Source organism: Adiantum capillus-veneris, chromosome 9 (assembly GCF_014529385.1).
Source record: "Adiantum capillus-veneris isolate H3 chromosome 9, ASM1452938v2, whole genome shotgun sequence".
Taxonomy (NCBI): domain Eukaryota; kingdom Viridiplantae; phylum Streptophyta; class Polypodiopsida; order Polypodiales; family Pteridaceae; genus Adiantum; species Adiantum capillus-veneris.
Window position 1 is genome coordinate 118,719,702 of NC_140939.1, and position 15,802 is coordinate 118,735,503.

Genomic DNA, 15,802 nt, shown 5'->3' on the forward strand with positions numbered 1-15,802 from the left:
GAAGATTTAGCAATTTCACCAAAGAATAATTTATAAAGTTATGGTTTCCCCTGTGAGTATATGCACCTTGTGTCCATTTATGTAGCCACACAGGTGGACCCATCACATTAAAGGTGTAAGTAGGTATTCATGTGCTTTCGTGAGATGAGAGACTTCTACCTGAAAAAGATCTGCAACTGAATTTAATTGTCATAAGTGGACGATGTGTACATACTTTTCCTTACCTTTGCTTACCTGCTTATCATTGCCCTTTGCTTTTTTTTTTTTTGTTATGTATCCATATCCAACGGGCAGTCCCGCTTGTATGCTTGTCTGAAAGGCACTGGAAGTAAAAATTATCTTTCTTGGACTTGGTAAAATATGCTGTAGAAAAAGGACTTTGAGGTCCCTTAGCCTTCTGTGTAGCTTCCTAATCATGAAAAGATGCCTTGCATTTATGGTGATGATTGTTGTGAGAAGTAGTGCAATTATCTAGTTTTGGTCATTGAGCTCGTAGCCCCTTTTCATCCACATGATATACTAAAGCTTCAAAAATGGCATCCTCCAAGGTTTTAAGATACAAGTGAGTAATCTTAGCTTTCACTTATGGGTGCAATCCTCGTAGGAATCTCCTCACCTTTTGATATTTGTTGACGCATCGACTTTGAGGATCACTTCTTGATAACGTGAAATGTAATCCATAAGGCCCGGGAAGACATATGCATGAAAGACTTATCACAAGATTGCTGATTTAGATAGTCTTTGTTGCGGGGAACGAACTCCTTTTGGTCATGTTGTACGTTTTTTGTCTGGCTTGAGTAACATCCACCACTTGTACTCCACTTGTAGGCCTTGCCTTCAAGTGCTAAACTTGATTGCAGGGAGCAAAAGATATTTGGAGTTGCTCACAATTGATGGACACATCCGTCTCTTTGTGTAAAAGAGTGTGTACGCCATCTTTGTTGTGCTCTTTATCTTTGCTCTATATACTGGTAGATTCAGAGTTTTCATTGAAGACTAGGTCGTCACATTTTCTTGCCCTACCCAAAGAGGATTTGAGGAAGGTGGTCCGCCATTAATCCCTTGATTTATCGCATTATTACCTAACCAATCAATCATTGGCCATTTGTGTCATAAAGCTATTCACTAGCATTAGGGAAAATTTGGACTCACAAAGGGGCCTTATAAGGAGTTTGACTTCCTCTCTCATGTCCAAAATTGGCGTGCAGTAAAATTTTTGCAAATCAATTCTAAACTTAGCGGAGATTTGGCAATTAGAATCTACTCTTCAAGCTCTTTCTATTGATATATAGCACGCCACGAGCTTCTCTATATTTTGAAAGATTCTAATTTTGATTCTCTAGATTCTAAACGCAGTTGTCACATCACAAGCGGTTGTCACATCACAAGAGAATAAAAAATAGAATCTTTCAAAATATGAGGAATCTCATGGCGTGCTATATATCAATAGAAAGAGCTTGAAGAGTAGATTCTAACTGTCAAATCTCTGCCAAGTTTAGAGCTCATTTGCAAAAATTTTACCGCACACCCGTTTTGGACATGAGAGAGGAAGTCAAACTCCTTATAAGGCCCCTTTGTGAGTCCAAATTTTCCCTAATGCTCTGTGAGCATAGTCAAATTGACATTAATAGTCAACAAATTTTGTTCCATTTGATCTGTGTGATGGAGGAGGGATTTAAAAACTCATGCAAATCGACAAACCCATGAACCCATGGTCGTCAGGCAACTCATCTCGTTCCTTAGCTTGCGCACTTCCATTGTCTCCTTCATTCTAGTAAGTGGTGCATATTCGAAGTCAAAACGATTTTCCCGTGCAATCCTTGGTCGAAAGACATCTTTCAAAATTCATGGAAAACTTTACAATTTTAGAGAATTAAGCTTGTAGAATCGGATTGGCTTACTGTTTTCTCAAACCCATCGTGGCATAGCACCCAACAATTTTGCCAACCTTCGGACGGATTTCTCAGTGAATAAGGCTCCTTGCTGCAAGGGAAGCCCTTCCTAGTAGTAAAATGGCCAATTAGTTGGCCAAAAATAAACACCTAAGGGTTTCCCAAAGTATGAAACCCCTTCCCAAAAAGAAACTATGGCACATGGAAATTGTGCGGGAAAATCGTGAAGGGAAATATGGCCTTACATAGGCAATTGTGGTGCTTCTTTGCCCCTGCCCATGAAGGAGAAACCTCTTAGCATGGCTCTACATCAAATTTTGGAGCTATACATGCTCTGTTTCGTGCCGACTTTGCCCTCACCTCCGGAGATGCATGCTACCAGCCGATCATGCCGGCGATACAACTTTGTTCAAGCCCGCCATGCAACGGGAGAGAGAGAGAGAGAGAGAGAGAGAGAGAGAGAGAGAGAGAGAGAGAGAGAGAGAGAGAGAGAGAGAGAGAGGGTTCTAAAGGTTGCCCTCTTTCTGAAGAATTTAAAATCTTTCACGAAGCTCATGAAAAGCAACTTCTTCCCATTCCTTTCAGTCATTTGGGTGCTTGAATTTTGATTTTGGTTGTATATATGTTGCCTCCACCGGAGATTCATGCACCCTTCTCTTCACGATCACTTAAGCACTCAAGAGACGCCTGGCGAGGGCCCTCCAACTCAATTTGATAGCCCTATAAGCATCCTACTTGGAGCTCTTCAATGTGTAGACACTCCTACAATTTTGATGGGGGTGCTTCAACCACCCTCTAGATTGCTACTATCACCTTTCAATTGGCAAAAGCATGTTTAACAATCAATCGAATCCTTTTATACCTACAAAATTTAGTGCAGTACATGAGTTGAACACACATGATGTGCACAACCTACTACATGTTTTATGGGTCACTCTAGAGGGCCCCTTAAAAATCTTGGAGATTGGAGGATCTATGGGGGTGCGTTCTTAGTGTGGAGGTTGGAGAGAGGGGGGAAGGGGAGGCTCATAGGACCGTGTTCTTAGAATGAATGGACTTGTCAATATTAATACTTATCACATGTTGATTCAACATTTCAATCAGATAGCGGCCACGTCAGCCTGGACGTGGTATTTAAGAGCCAAGTCGCACCTAGGATGAGTAGGGTTATGGATTAAGAATTTATAACAAGTCCATGTTTTTCTCCAAGAATTTAGAAGATTTGGGTAAGCGTTGCTAGCACTTCCAAGGGCTAAGCTATATTTACGCTGGAAAATGAATTTCCTTAGTTTCAGGCCTTTCAGGTCTCTCTTCTCCAATCAAACGCCCACCATGTTCTCCTAGAAGTCTGCAAACCCATTCCCCTCCTACTCCATGCTTTGGGTGCGACCCTATGCAATGGTTTTTCGCCCTTGCCCCTGCTCGCACATGGTGCGACTCAGCCCTAAATTGTAATTTGTAGGTAGATGTTAGAGAGGGCAATGACGTGGCAAGGACACTTGTCGAGCTGTCCCGCACACTTGGCAGACGTCACCTACTTTTACACGCGTGCCACGTGCCATGGTGGTTGTTGGACCCTGGTTATTCGGTTGGCTTGTGTGTGTTGTAAATTTTGCACGCACTTTACGACTCCAGCAGCCAGCGTCCAAGTAATTCCAGAAACGAACTTCACTTCAACGCCGTGGATACTTCATTCAATTAGCATGTCAAATAGTCTGAGGGTCTGAGGGTCACTAGGTGCAAAGTTCTGAGATGCCGGCAGCAAGATGCATCTCATCAGCCTGCACTGCAACAATATACTATTTACACAAGCCTCTTCATGTACCACATGATATTGTGTACCTTCACAAAGCTTCTTGTCCTAGTATATATTCGCACACATGATACAGTATAATTCGAAGTTTGTACAGTCTGCCCACAACATTGCAGCAAAAGGTCATGATTGCTTAAGTCTACGAAGAAGATGATAACACTGATCACATATAATTTTCATGCATAACACAATATGATGCAAGTAAATCTAGGATGCGAGGGGCGAGGGGTCTACTCTCACTTTTGACAGTTTGGGATCTTCATGAAGGCTCCACTTATGTATTGTCCCACTTATAACGTCTCCGCTCTGTAATTTTGGTGATAGTATCACGCATAAGCTTGCACAATCATGTGCCCCCTCTCCTTTCCCCTCCCCCCACTGATTACATTGCAATCTAACACTCGTGAGTTGTGCTTCCTAGGCCATATTGCTCAGTGTTGTCTCCTTTTCTTCTTCTTTTCTCTCTCTCTCTCTCTCTCTAACACACACACACACACACACACACACACACACACACAATTTGTATCGACTTGCCCCCTAAAGCACATCAATTGCGCACCAGCGTTTTGTTCCCCCCATGCCAACAAACTAGAGTCCAGACTCCACTCCTATACAATTCAGAATATCCACTTGATCATTTTCTACCTTGCTTTTCCTGCTCTTTACAACAATGTTACCACGTTGTATTTTAGTTGCTCTATTTTTGGCCCCTTGCGGCCTAGTCCTCCTCACTCTTATACTCCCAATGCTGGCCTTTTCAGTTTGAGATGAGACGAAAATGGCAGCTGCCTCCCCTCAAGCTCACATGCCCTGAAGTTTGGCTTGTTATTTGAGAGTTGATTTTGCATTCTGCTTTTTCGTGATGTACTGTCGCGTGATTCCAAAAAAAAAGCAACAGTTGCTGCTTGCCATATTAAATGTGTACGTCTTATAACGCAAAGGTTGCAAGCAACATCGGCACTGCAGCCAATCCAATAGTCTACTCTACGTATATTGTCAACAGGCAGACCAAGTCCCAATCAAGATTCAGCAACCCTTTTCACCAATTAAACCTTGAACAACGTCGACTCGTAAGAGATTATATTGCCCTCCTCAAGCCTCAAATAGGATAAAACACCCCCGGCTTAAACCCCCAAAACACATAACCACGATATTATAAGCTCACAGTCCACAAGGCCCGTGCAGACGTGGTACTGCACTCACCCAAAATCGTCTCTCTCTCTCTCTCTCTCTCTCTCTCTCTCTCTCTCTCTCTACATTAGTCCTGTGGCAGGGTGACTCGTTATTGCTGTTTTAGCTAGGCACCCTCACATGAGACAAGCACTCACATCTCTCTCTCTGATCTCTCTCACAGCTTCCAGCTCTTGTATAATTCGTTTAAAACAGCCAGGGCCCTAATCGGCCCTACTGTATCGAGTTTTCTGATCTCTCTCTCTCTCTCTCTCTCTCTCTCTCTCTCTCTCTCTGTGAATATTAGGGGGACAGATCATGAAACAGATGGATTGTGTTTCCAAGAGTAGTAAAATAGCTGTAGTACTGGCTCTCTCATATTTTATGCTAGCACTGTTTGTAAGAGCAGCAGAGCGCCCGAGTCACAGTAGTAGTGGTAACTTGAGTATAAGTGAGGTGCAGGCGTTGTTAGCATTCAAAAGCTGTCTAAGGAATGGTGAGGAGAGGCTCTTGAGCTGGCGATATGAAACGAGAGACTGGGCTTGCGGGAAGTGGAGGGGTGTAAGCTGCAGGCACATGAATGTGCAGTCCGGGGGAAGAAGCTGGGGTGCGTCGAGCGGGAACGATTATCGAATTTATAATGACACATTGTCCTCCAATGATAGTGATAATGATGGTGATATGTGGTTGACGGTGCAGGCCGTAGTCAAGGTGAGCTTGTCAGGAGTGGGCTTACAAGGCGAGTTGTCCCCATTCCTTGGCAACTTAAGCTTCATGGAGACGCTGGATTTGAGTCACAATGAGCTCAGTGGATGTATACCTCCTCAATTGAAAGCTTTAAGGCAGCTCAGTTATCTGGACCTCAGCTCAAACTTGTTGACAGGCCAATTGCCCCTGGAGCTACCCACCTCTTTGCAGCATGTGAACTTTGCAGGCAACACGCTGGTGGGCACACTACCGGCTTCATACATGTGCAATTTAACAAGCCTGGAGTATCTGGACTTGAGCTGCAACAGCCTGGGACCTCAAGCTTTTCATGATCAAAGGCGCATGCGACTGGGAGAGAATATGAAGCATCTGAGGGTGTTGAGGCTGAATTCCAATACTTTTTCGGGAGGAGTGGTGCCAGAGATTGGAGAGCTGCGAGGTTTGCAAGAGCTGAGTTTAGATAACAATAGTTTTGCGGGCCAAATTCCAGGCGAGCTGGGAATGTTGGCTTCACTACGAGTACTGCAGCTGGGCCAAAATCAATTTAGTGGCTCTATCCCCTCATCGCTGGGGAACCTGTCTAGCTTGGTTACCCTCTCGCTTCGCCAAGCTGGCGTCACAGGTATAAACTCAAATCCCACTCTTTCCATTTACTCCACTAATATTTCGTGCATAAGGCCCAAGTAGGTCCCGGAAACAACTTTTTCACAAAGGCATTAATTAATTAGTTTGGGGTTTTTTTTGTTGTGGGGGTGGGGGGATGGGATATTTCGTGCATAAGGCCCAAGCAGGTCCCAGAAACAACTTTTTCACAAAGGCATTAAATAATTAGTTAGGGGGTCTTTTTGGGGGGGGGGGGGGGGGGGGTCATATTTGTTTTTTTTAGTGCCTAAGGGGAGGCCTTAGGATATGCAAGGTGTATAGCCTAGTGGTTTAGCTTGAGTTTCAAAGTATCTACGTGATGAGTTCAAATGTTACTCATTAAGGTTGGTTTTAGATGGTGACGTGCATGGACATGCTAATTGGAGATCTTATAGGATCTTGGGGAGATTCTATCTAATGAAAAACAAATTGAAGTAGAGCCTAATTATACTTTATGTGTATAATTAGGGTACACTAATTATACACATAAAGTATTACAAGCTCTATAAAGTATTACAAGCTCTGCTTATGTCTATAACTTGCTCTTAAGATTTCCATTTGCATTAAAGTTTTAGACTTAAAAGCCATGCTTGCGGGTATTGGTTTACCTATGAATGCGTTCCATCATTCCACGCCACCGTTCTTTAACTTTAGAGCGAAAAGGAAACATTTCACTTGGATTTTAACTAGAGCAAAAAAAGTGATAAAATCACGAGGCTTGCCTACTAGAACCATTCCTATGTATACATGGAAAAGGGAGAGAGAGAGAGAGAGAGAGAGGGGACCACTGTTTAGACACTATCCAAGCAGTGCTCGAAAAAAACCTAGGTTTAGTGTAACCCAGGCCTACAAATTTTGAGATTTACCTCTAATTGAAGGTGAGAAAACCTACAAAATTTGAAAAAAGTTAGTGTAAATTGGTGTAAAAACCTTGAGGGTTTACCTATATTGTTTCTCATATGTAGGTTTTACACGTTTTTGGGAAAAAGTTTTTTTTGAGCATCGCGTCCAAACCTCAAGGGGAGAGAGAGAAACCGATATTCAAATAATTTTTCAGAAGTTTCCAATCCTCGGGAGTTGGGACTCTGTAGTTTGCAACCTTTAACTTTTCAAGCCTTAGGCTGGGTTCACAGAAGGCGGCGGAAGGCAAAGCACGCACGCTTGCAACCAATCAACTTGCGTCATGTCACCTGCTCCGTTCACATCGCGGGGAGGAAGTGTTTGAAAAGGTTGCCAACTCGCGGAAGAGAATGCAAGCTTTTCTTCCGACCCCCCCCCCCGGCCCCAAAACTCTTCCACCCTCCACGTCTGCTGAAATCGCCGCGCTGTCAAAACTTTTTCTTTTTTTATTATTTTAATAACCTGCAAACCTTCAAAAGAAAAGCTTTTAAGTGTTGCTTCCGCCGGCCTTCGGTGTTCACAACAGGCGGTGGATGAAAATTAGCGAGCTCGGTACTTCCACTCCTGTGTAAATAGATGGGAGGAGGTAGAATGCATTCCAAAGCTATTCCGGTTGGAAATTCATCTTTTGAGGTGTGATTGCCGTCGCACTAGTGTGAACTCGGCCTTAGAAGTTCGAACCTTCAAAGCAAATAGAGAGAGAGAGAGAGAGAGAGAGAGAGAGAGAGAGAGAGAGAGAGAGAGAGAGACGCTTGTTAGCAAGCCGATTGGCAATGCTTGAATGCCCAACAGGAAGGGAGATAGAGAGAGAGTAAGAACTACGAAAGAAAGCAACGCTAGTCGCTAGCTTGCAATCCATCATCCATGAAAACACGAAATGTGTGTGTGTGTGTGTGTGTGTGTGTGTATATGAGAGAGAGAGAGAGAGAGAGAGAGATGGGATCATTAGAGTCCCCTCGGCAGTGGGAGTCGGAACCTGAGCTTTGAAGCGTTTTGATTCTTGACGTCTTGGAGAAGCTTGCAATGCAAGATGACTATCAGGCACTCCGCAGCCTGAGTAGGGACATTGGACACACACACACACACACACACACACACACACAGAGGACTCACAGAGAGCCACTCAAACAAAACAAGCCGCAACAACAGTTCGTAGCTCCACACCACAAGGCCTTGAATGTTGAGGCATCCCTTGCTTCTTCAGCCCACGAACTTTAGTCTTCCAACTTCCAAGGACCAAAGTCAGGCACGCTACAAGCCAACCTCTGGTGATCACATGCACAACTACATGAAACTGTTGAAGTAGTGAGTGTTGAAGTAGTGAGTTAAGACAAAAACAACATGCATTTAGTGGTGGAAGCTGCTAGAAATTGAATGTTCACAGCTCACAAGTGCAGATATATATATATATATATATATATATATAGCAGGTTAGGCAACATGTTTCCACGAGTGTCAAGTTCTCTCTCTCTCTCTCTCTCTCTCTCTCTCTCTCTCTCTCTCTCTATCTACAGGCTTAGCTGCCCCACACCATTCATCTTTGTCCTGCGTTCGAATTACTTCTATGCTATCAATCGATGTTCCCACACCGTGCATGCATCTGTTCTTTCCATCGATACCTTGGGGTCTGGTTGACTCTCTCTCTCTCTCTCTCTCTCTCACACACACACACACACGACATTTGACGATCAAACTCTAAAACAAGACCTTAGACGACAAATTCCTAATGGGAGTTTTCTTAACAAGGTCTCTCTCTCCCTCTCTCCCTCTCTCTCTCACACACACACACACACGTTGACGATCAGACTCTAAAACAAGACCTTAGATGACAAATTCCTAGTGGGAGTTTTTTTTTTAACAAGGATTCTCTCTCTCTCTCTCTCTCTCTCTCTCTCTCTCCCCCCCAAGAGCCTCAAGTCAGTCGCCTCACCTCAGCCGACATGACTGTGTGACGAGGCCTGATCGACAGTCTCTACATGGCATGATGTCCTCGTGAGTGTGCGAAGGCCGCCTGGCTGTACTTGACTGTCATGCAGCAGATGGAAGCACAGGTAGGAGGCAAAAGCAAGGGGCTCAAAAGGTAAGGAGAGTATTCTTGCAGACCAGCATGCAAGGGGAGGGGCATGTGGTGAGGTGCACACAGTTGGCGGCTGTGGACGTAGGGCCGTGTACATGCAGTCGAACAATGTGCATACACGGAGGGGCAAGTTGAGCCAGTAGAGAGATTGTTGACAACTTTAGAGGTGGCTTCAAAGCGTGAAGCAGTAGTGCGGATGTTCGCAATGTTGTCCTGCAATAGAGACACCTCAGAGTCCACCTACTCCTTCACCTGTCGAATCTGTTCTAGGCTTGATTTGCCAAGTCCACTTAATGTGGAGTGCGTGGAGAGCCATGTTAACTCCACTCTTAATGACCATGTGGGTGTTGCAGTTAGCTCAGAGGATGCGATTATCATTTGAGCATCTTGGCTTGCAATTTGGCCCAGAGGATGCGATTAGCATTTGCGCATCTTGGCCTTTTACAGAGGCATGTGAGGTGTTTCCTCACCATCGGTGTGCTCTAGCTTGTTATCACTCTGGGATCCCTCAATGGGGTTTAGTTATGCTAAGCAATGGTTTCATTGTTTTCCATGTTTGCATGCCACTTTTTTTTGGCTTTCATTTTTTTCGAGCTGTTGTGGGAGTATGAGGCCTTTGAGTGCCCTCATTGGGCAATAGATGATTTGACGCTTTGGGCAAAGTCCCCTATACGCTTGATGTTATTACTGACAAGTGAAGCGTAGAGGAAAAGTAAGTGAGAAAGGTGAAGAGCTTGGCGTAAAGATGTGTGAAAGATATGGTAGAAGATGGATATGAGTATAGAATAGAGATTATGGATAGTGAGAGGATGCAAGTGATAGAGGAGTGTGATGGGTACATCAATATTAGCGGAGAGAGCTAAAGATTGTTTCAATTTTAAAGTGTCGTGAGGATCGGCTAGGGCTTTGTCATAAGAATTATCTAGGGCTTTCTCATAGGGACAAGATATAGATAGCACCATGTAAAGGTGGTTATGACCTATTTTTTTTATTGGATCTCGCTACATGTGAAGGTTTTTGAAAATAGGTATGCATGCTTGTGACTTCCATCAAGAATTTTTTTGATCTAGATGGAGAGGATACTCCCAGGAAGGTATCAACAAATTTTATAGGCCGTGGATCATGAAGCTCAAGTGAGGAGCATGATATGCAAAGCTCTTGACATGTTAAGATATTGGGCAAGGTAGAAGACTGTTCATCTAGAATCATAACATGAGAGGCGTTTGCCAATACTTGAAGATCATCCTCATGTTCTATGAACAAGCATAAGTCTCAATGAAATTTGCAAAGGTTGACATGGTGGAAAGCATTGCTTGAAGAAAACCTTGAGTGGTTTTTTTTAAATAAATTTCCCTTTTTTTTTCTTAATATATATAAATAGATTTTATAAATTGCACGTAAGCTTAAGAAAGCTTGGAATATTGGCTTGTATTGGAAGGCTGCGAATAGTCAGAGGCGGAGGAGCGGCAGAGGAGTTGAGCCAGAGCAACTTGGAGGAAAGCGAAGGCTTGATGGTTCGTGATCGATTCAACTAGTGATGATTTAGGGCTTGCTATCAAAGGGATAACGGTGCAAGGCAAGGTGGTATTCAAGAGGGAAGCAGCGGAGCGTAGGGGACGGGATTGCAGGTCTGCAATGCAGCGGGGAGAGAAACTCTGCGATAGCAATTAGTTAAGGGCGGTGCAATTAGGAGGATTAAAGAATGCGGGAAAGAAGCCGTAGAGGTGGCAAGTTACGTGGGTAATGCAAAACGAAGGGAAGGAGGGCGCAACTGATTGGGGTAAGCGTAGGGAGCGAAGGCGATCGCCGTTGTGTATTTATAAGCGCAAGCAACTCTAAAACAGGGTGGCGCAACACGTTATTGAGCAAGGTTGTAGGATGGGCTTGCAATGCAGCATGGAAAGAAGCCGTAGGGTTGATGAGCCATCGAAAGAAGACACTTATCTACACAGAATGGGCCGCAAGTACGCCATGGCCGTCAATACACCGAGATGCACTCACTGATTAATTGAATCGACGTTATATTATGGTCGAAGCATTGACGTCCCTTCGTGCGTTCACATGCGGATGAGTATGAACTTCTTCAGTCGCCGCATCTTAAATTCATGTAATGACGTAAGTTGTTCCATTAGGGAATCGTTAAGAGTACCTATTGGAGAGTATCTATATCTATACTATTATAAAGGTTGAGGGATTCCGCGCCCCCCCCCCCCCCCCCCCCCCCCCCCCCCCCCCCGACACGTGACGACATTTCTTGCGTCCGGCCTGTGTGCACCTGTAGCTTCGGTGAGAGAGGTTCAGAGAGAGAGAGAGAGAGAGAGAGAGAGAGAGAGAGAGAGGGGGAGGGGGAGGGCCGGCCGAAGGCCCTCGGCCACACTAGTATTGGTTAGGTATCAAGTACATAGCGATCTAGGTATGAATACATTTGCATGGCCCTTGTAATCGGTATGCCAATGGATTACGTCTAGTTTACCTCTTTGGGCTATGGCATTGAAGGAATCTGTAAGGCCTTGAATCATTTGCTTCATACTAATAAGGAATTTTTGAAATATGTGGCCAAATCTTGGCCACATATTTGAAGCGTAACCTAAGCCATTGCATTCCTCCATATTTGCCATTTTGTCATCCACCTTGGCTACATAAACTTCAAGGTGGAGTAAGGCAGGTGACAACAAAGAGGCGAGAAAAATGGCACTTAGCTTGAGGTAAAACTTGTAAAAATCTTTGCATTTCTAGCTTTCCAAGTAGACCAAAGATGGGCAATATGCAATGGTAGAAAAGCCCTATGCATTGGGTTGAAAACATTCGTGTTGCCTTTACAAGAGCAACACATATGAACAATGGCCTCTGTGTGTTTCACACTGATAGAGACAATCTCCTATCCCAAGCCGATATGCCTTTACTTTCCTTATAGCTTTGTACATTATTAACCAAAATAGATAACAATGCTTATGTTCTGGCTAAAAGTCTAGCAGATTCAATCAGAATTTGTAACCCCATTGGTACACAACCCATTTTAGTCTTCATCTCCCTTGGAGCTTAACAAATAGCTGGTCATCAATGTTTTCTCCTTGAGGTTGCATATTGGAGGATACTCTTGTACCAGTTGCATAGAGACGAACAGGTCTCTCTTGGCAACTTTAAGTCCAATCCAAGCCTTAAGGGTTAAAGAAGAAATTCTAGGCATAATAAGATTAGCACAAGCATCAAAGATTTTAAAGTTTTGACTCGGACCACCACAAGTTGGTTTCGATGTTGAATAATCCTCTTTTTTTAAATTTATTTATAACCACAAGCGTTTTGGAAATATAATAGAAAGAGCAAAATGTTGTACAATGCTTCCTTGAAGGAGTTGCGTTGCAGAGGTTTTGGAATTATAATAGAAAGAGAAAAATGTTGTACAATGCTTCCTTGAAGGAGTTGAGTTGCAGAGGAGGTTGTGTTCAGTGTTCGGGAAAATCATTTTTCCAAATGTACAAAATTCCTTTCCTTCAATTTGCCAAGAGAAAATTAAGTTATTTTTTTGGGTGTTTGCACTATTTTTCTCTATTTTGGGGTAGAATTTCTCCTTTCCCCCTTACTCTTGACCGGCATTTTTGAAAGTGAAAACGGCACGATATATATTAAGCTGAGACACATTTTTCCCGAAGAGTGGTTGCATTGAATCCAATTCTTTTGAATAAACATTAAAATGATCTTCAGTCACATGTTGTCTCTGCTTTTTTATGAATATAAGCTTTAAAGGGGTAGCCTAATGGTGATGCTAAATGCTCACTAGCTTTGGTTCAAGATCCTTTCACTTGGCCAAAGGCATGTGTATTGTGGTAATGAGTCCACATTGTCAAGAACTCTTACACATGAAAATTATTGTGAACTCCCTTGCAGAATTCCCCGATCGTTGTTGATACACAATTGGAATGAATGCTCTTGTAAAGTACTTTAGTGTATGTGGTTCTTGCTAATTGATTTTGGCAACTATGTCCATGTTCAATAGCTTTACTTTGGAAAGGCAGGGTTTAGGAGCTTCAATTATATGTATTATGTGTTTTTCTTTAATAGCAAAACTCACAATTGTGAGTGGATGTAAGGAGATAATATATGCAGTAGGTTAAAGGTATAACTCGGATTATTGGCTCAGGGCGACCCTTGTATCGTGTTTTTCTTAATTCAGTCTTTCTTTTCTCCAAATGCGGTAGAATTAATGTACTAATATTAATGTGGAAAGCAACCATCGTTAAATATAAAAATAAAATTAGTAGTATGTCTTATATATTCTGAATAGTGTTATTTGTGCTTTTGTTTTTGTTTAAGGCGTGATATGGCGTTTGGGGGCTTGTTCAACAAATTAAGGACATTTTTTAAAATTTTAGCACTTTCAAGAGTATATATATTATAGCCCAATGGTATGGTTTGGTATGTGATGAGCAGGGACGATACCGGAGGAGCTAGGAGGGTTGGGGGACCTAAGGCTGTTGGATGTGTCGGGGAACGCGCTAAATGGCGCAATGCCCAGCGCCCTTGGCCAACTGCAATCGCTCAGCTCGCTGTTGCTGTCCAATAACGAGCTGACAGGCGGGATCCCGGCCTCCCTAAGCAACTGTTCGCATCTACGCCTCTTTGAAGCCAGCTGGAACCGCCTCCACGGTCCTATCCCACCCTCTTTCTCCTCCCTCTCTGCGCTGCTCTCCTTTGCTGCCGAGGGCAACCAGCTCTCGGGCCCCCTGCCCTCCTGCCTCTCCTCCGCTGCCTCCTCCTCTAAAGCATGGAGCCGTAATTTGGGGGTGCTCTTGCTGGGCTCCAATTTCTTCCATGGCCCCCTCATCATCAACTCCGGCCTCTCTCATCGGCTCCCGCTCCTCCACTCCCTCTCTCTCAGCCAGAACAACCTCTCCGGCCCTCTCCCCTCCGACCTCTGCGGCGCCAGCGCCCACCTCAGTGCTTCCCAGCTCTCCTACTTGGAGCTCTCCTCCAATTCCCTCTCTGGCCCCCTCTCCCTTTCTTTTGCCAACTGCGTCTCTCTTTCCACTCTCGACCTCTCTTCCAATTCCTTCTCTGGCCCCATTCCCGCTTACCTTTCCAACCTCCCGCTGGCTGTGCTCAACTTGGAGAACAACAGGTTGTCGGGCACTATTCCTCGCCAGCTCTGGAGCTCTCAAACCTTGCTTGCAGTGGAGCTTGCTTTCAACAGGCTCGAGGGATCCCTTTCCCCCTTGGTGGCCAATCTTTCTACGCTCCAACAATTAACTGTGGATGGTAACTCTCTCAGTGGACGCTTACCACACCAGCTTGGAAGGCTCAAAAGCCTGCAGATGCTCTCTCTCTCACACAATAATTTCACGGGACTGATCCCTGACCATCTTTATGGTTGCACAAGTTTAACCACCCTTAATCTTGCTGCTAATCGTCTTTCAGGAGGGATAAGCACAAATATTGGGAGGCTCTCCAGCCTGAATTATTTAAATTTGGGGCATAACATGCTGTCCGGGCCAATTCCCTCTGAGATCTCTTTACTCTTCCGTAACATGGGCACTCCGCCTCTGGATATTGATGCACTGCACACTAACACCTTGGATCTCTCCTTCAACAACTTAACGGGGGCCATCCCTGCGAGCCTTGGCGATTGCAGAGCGCTGAAGAGGCTCCTGCTGAGCATGAATGAGCTGACGGGTTCGATCCCCGTGGAACTGGCCAAGCTTTCCAGCTTGACGCATCTAGACCTTGCAAGAAACAGGCTAACCGGGGAGGTTCCAGATGGTGTATGCAATCTCCAGCATCTCATAATGCTCAATGTCAGCAGCTCACTACTCATGAATAGAAATGGCAGCTGTCATCGCTTTCATTCATCAAGTACACGTCATGCCAGCAGCTTCTGCGATTTGATGAGTGGTACTGGGCGTGCAGCTGCATGTACCAATGCCTCAACGTCCAAAGCAACAAGTCGTGATCACATCATGAGGAGGGGACGTCACTTGTTGTTAACAGCCGGTACCACACTAGTGTTTGCTGCTGTCCTTGTGGTGGTTCTCATGGCCGGAGGGGTTGGTCTAGTCTTATGGAACTGGAGGAGACACAGAAACAGGACCGTTCCTCACTCATGTGAATCGCTCCCTGCCGGCAAAGATCACCAATTGGAGTCGCCACATAATCGTCATCCATCGAAGCCTGCACCCCCTTTCCCGAGCTCGTCCTGCAATGCCAATTTTTTAAAAACATGCTGAACAAATAGGCATTCCTGGAACCAACTCATATAGTACTTTCACTGGATGTTTTTTCATCAGCTCCTTTTTAGTAGAAAACAAGATTAATCAAGTCAAATCTCTTCCAAGCATCTCTCTCTCTCTCTCTCTCTCTCTCTCTCTCTCTCTCTCTCTGGATAGACCTTTGGGTGTCTTGCGATTGCCTCTATGACGACATTAATATATCTCTCCACGCATGCAAGATTAGCTACTCCCAACATGAAGGGGGGTCAAGAAAACATGGCATGTATTCTCATAGGGCTATCTTATGTTCCAATTAGAACACTATCAATACTCTCTTTGTATATGTATAGTCTATTGTATTTCTAAAAATGATGCATGACACAACCTCTTGATAGATTTT

At 44.3% G+C, this 15,802-nt stretch overlaps 1 protein-coding gene across 1 annotated transcript; it reads left to right on the top strand.

Annotated features, from left to right (window-relative positions):
* Nucleotides 1–4,940: 4,940 nt before the first annotated feature.
* On the top strand, nucleotides 4,941–15,528 carry LOC147451071 (uncharacterized). The gene is made up of 2 exons (XM_086520854.1): nucleotides 4,941–6,205; nucleotides 13,631–15,528. The coding sequence occupies exons 1-2, from the start codon at nucleotides 5,194–5,196 to the stop codon at nucleotides 15,418–15,420; spliced, it is 2,802 nt and encodes a 933-aa protein (XP_086376980.1). The 5' UTR covers nucleotides 4,941–5,193; the 3' UTR covers nucleotides 15,421–15,528.
* Nucleotides 15,529–15,802: the final 274 nt, after the last annotated feature.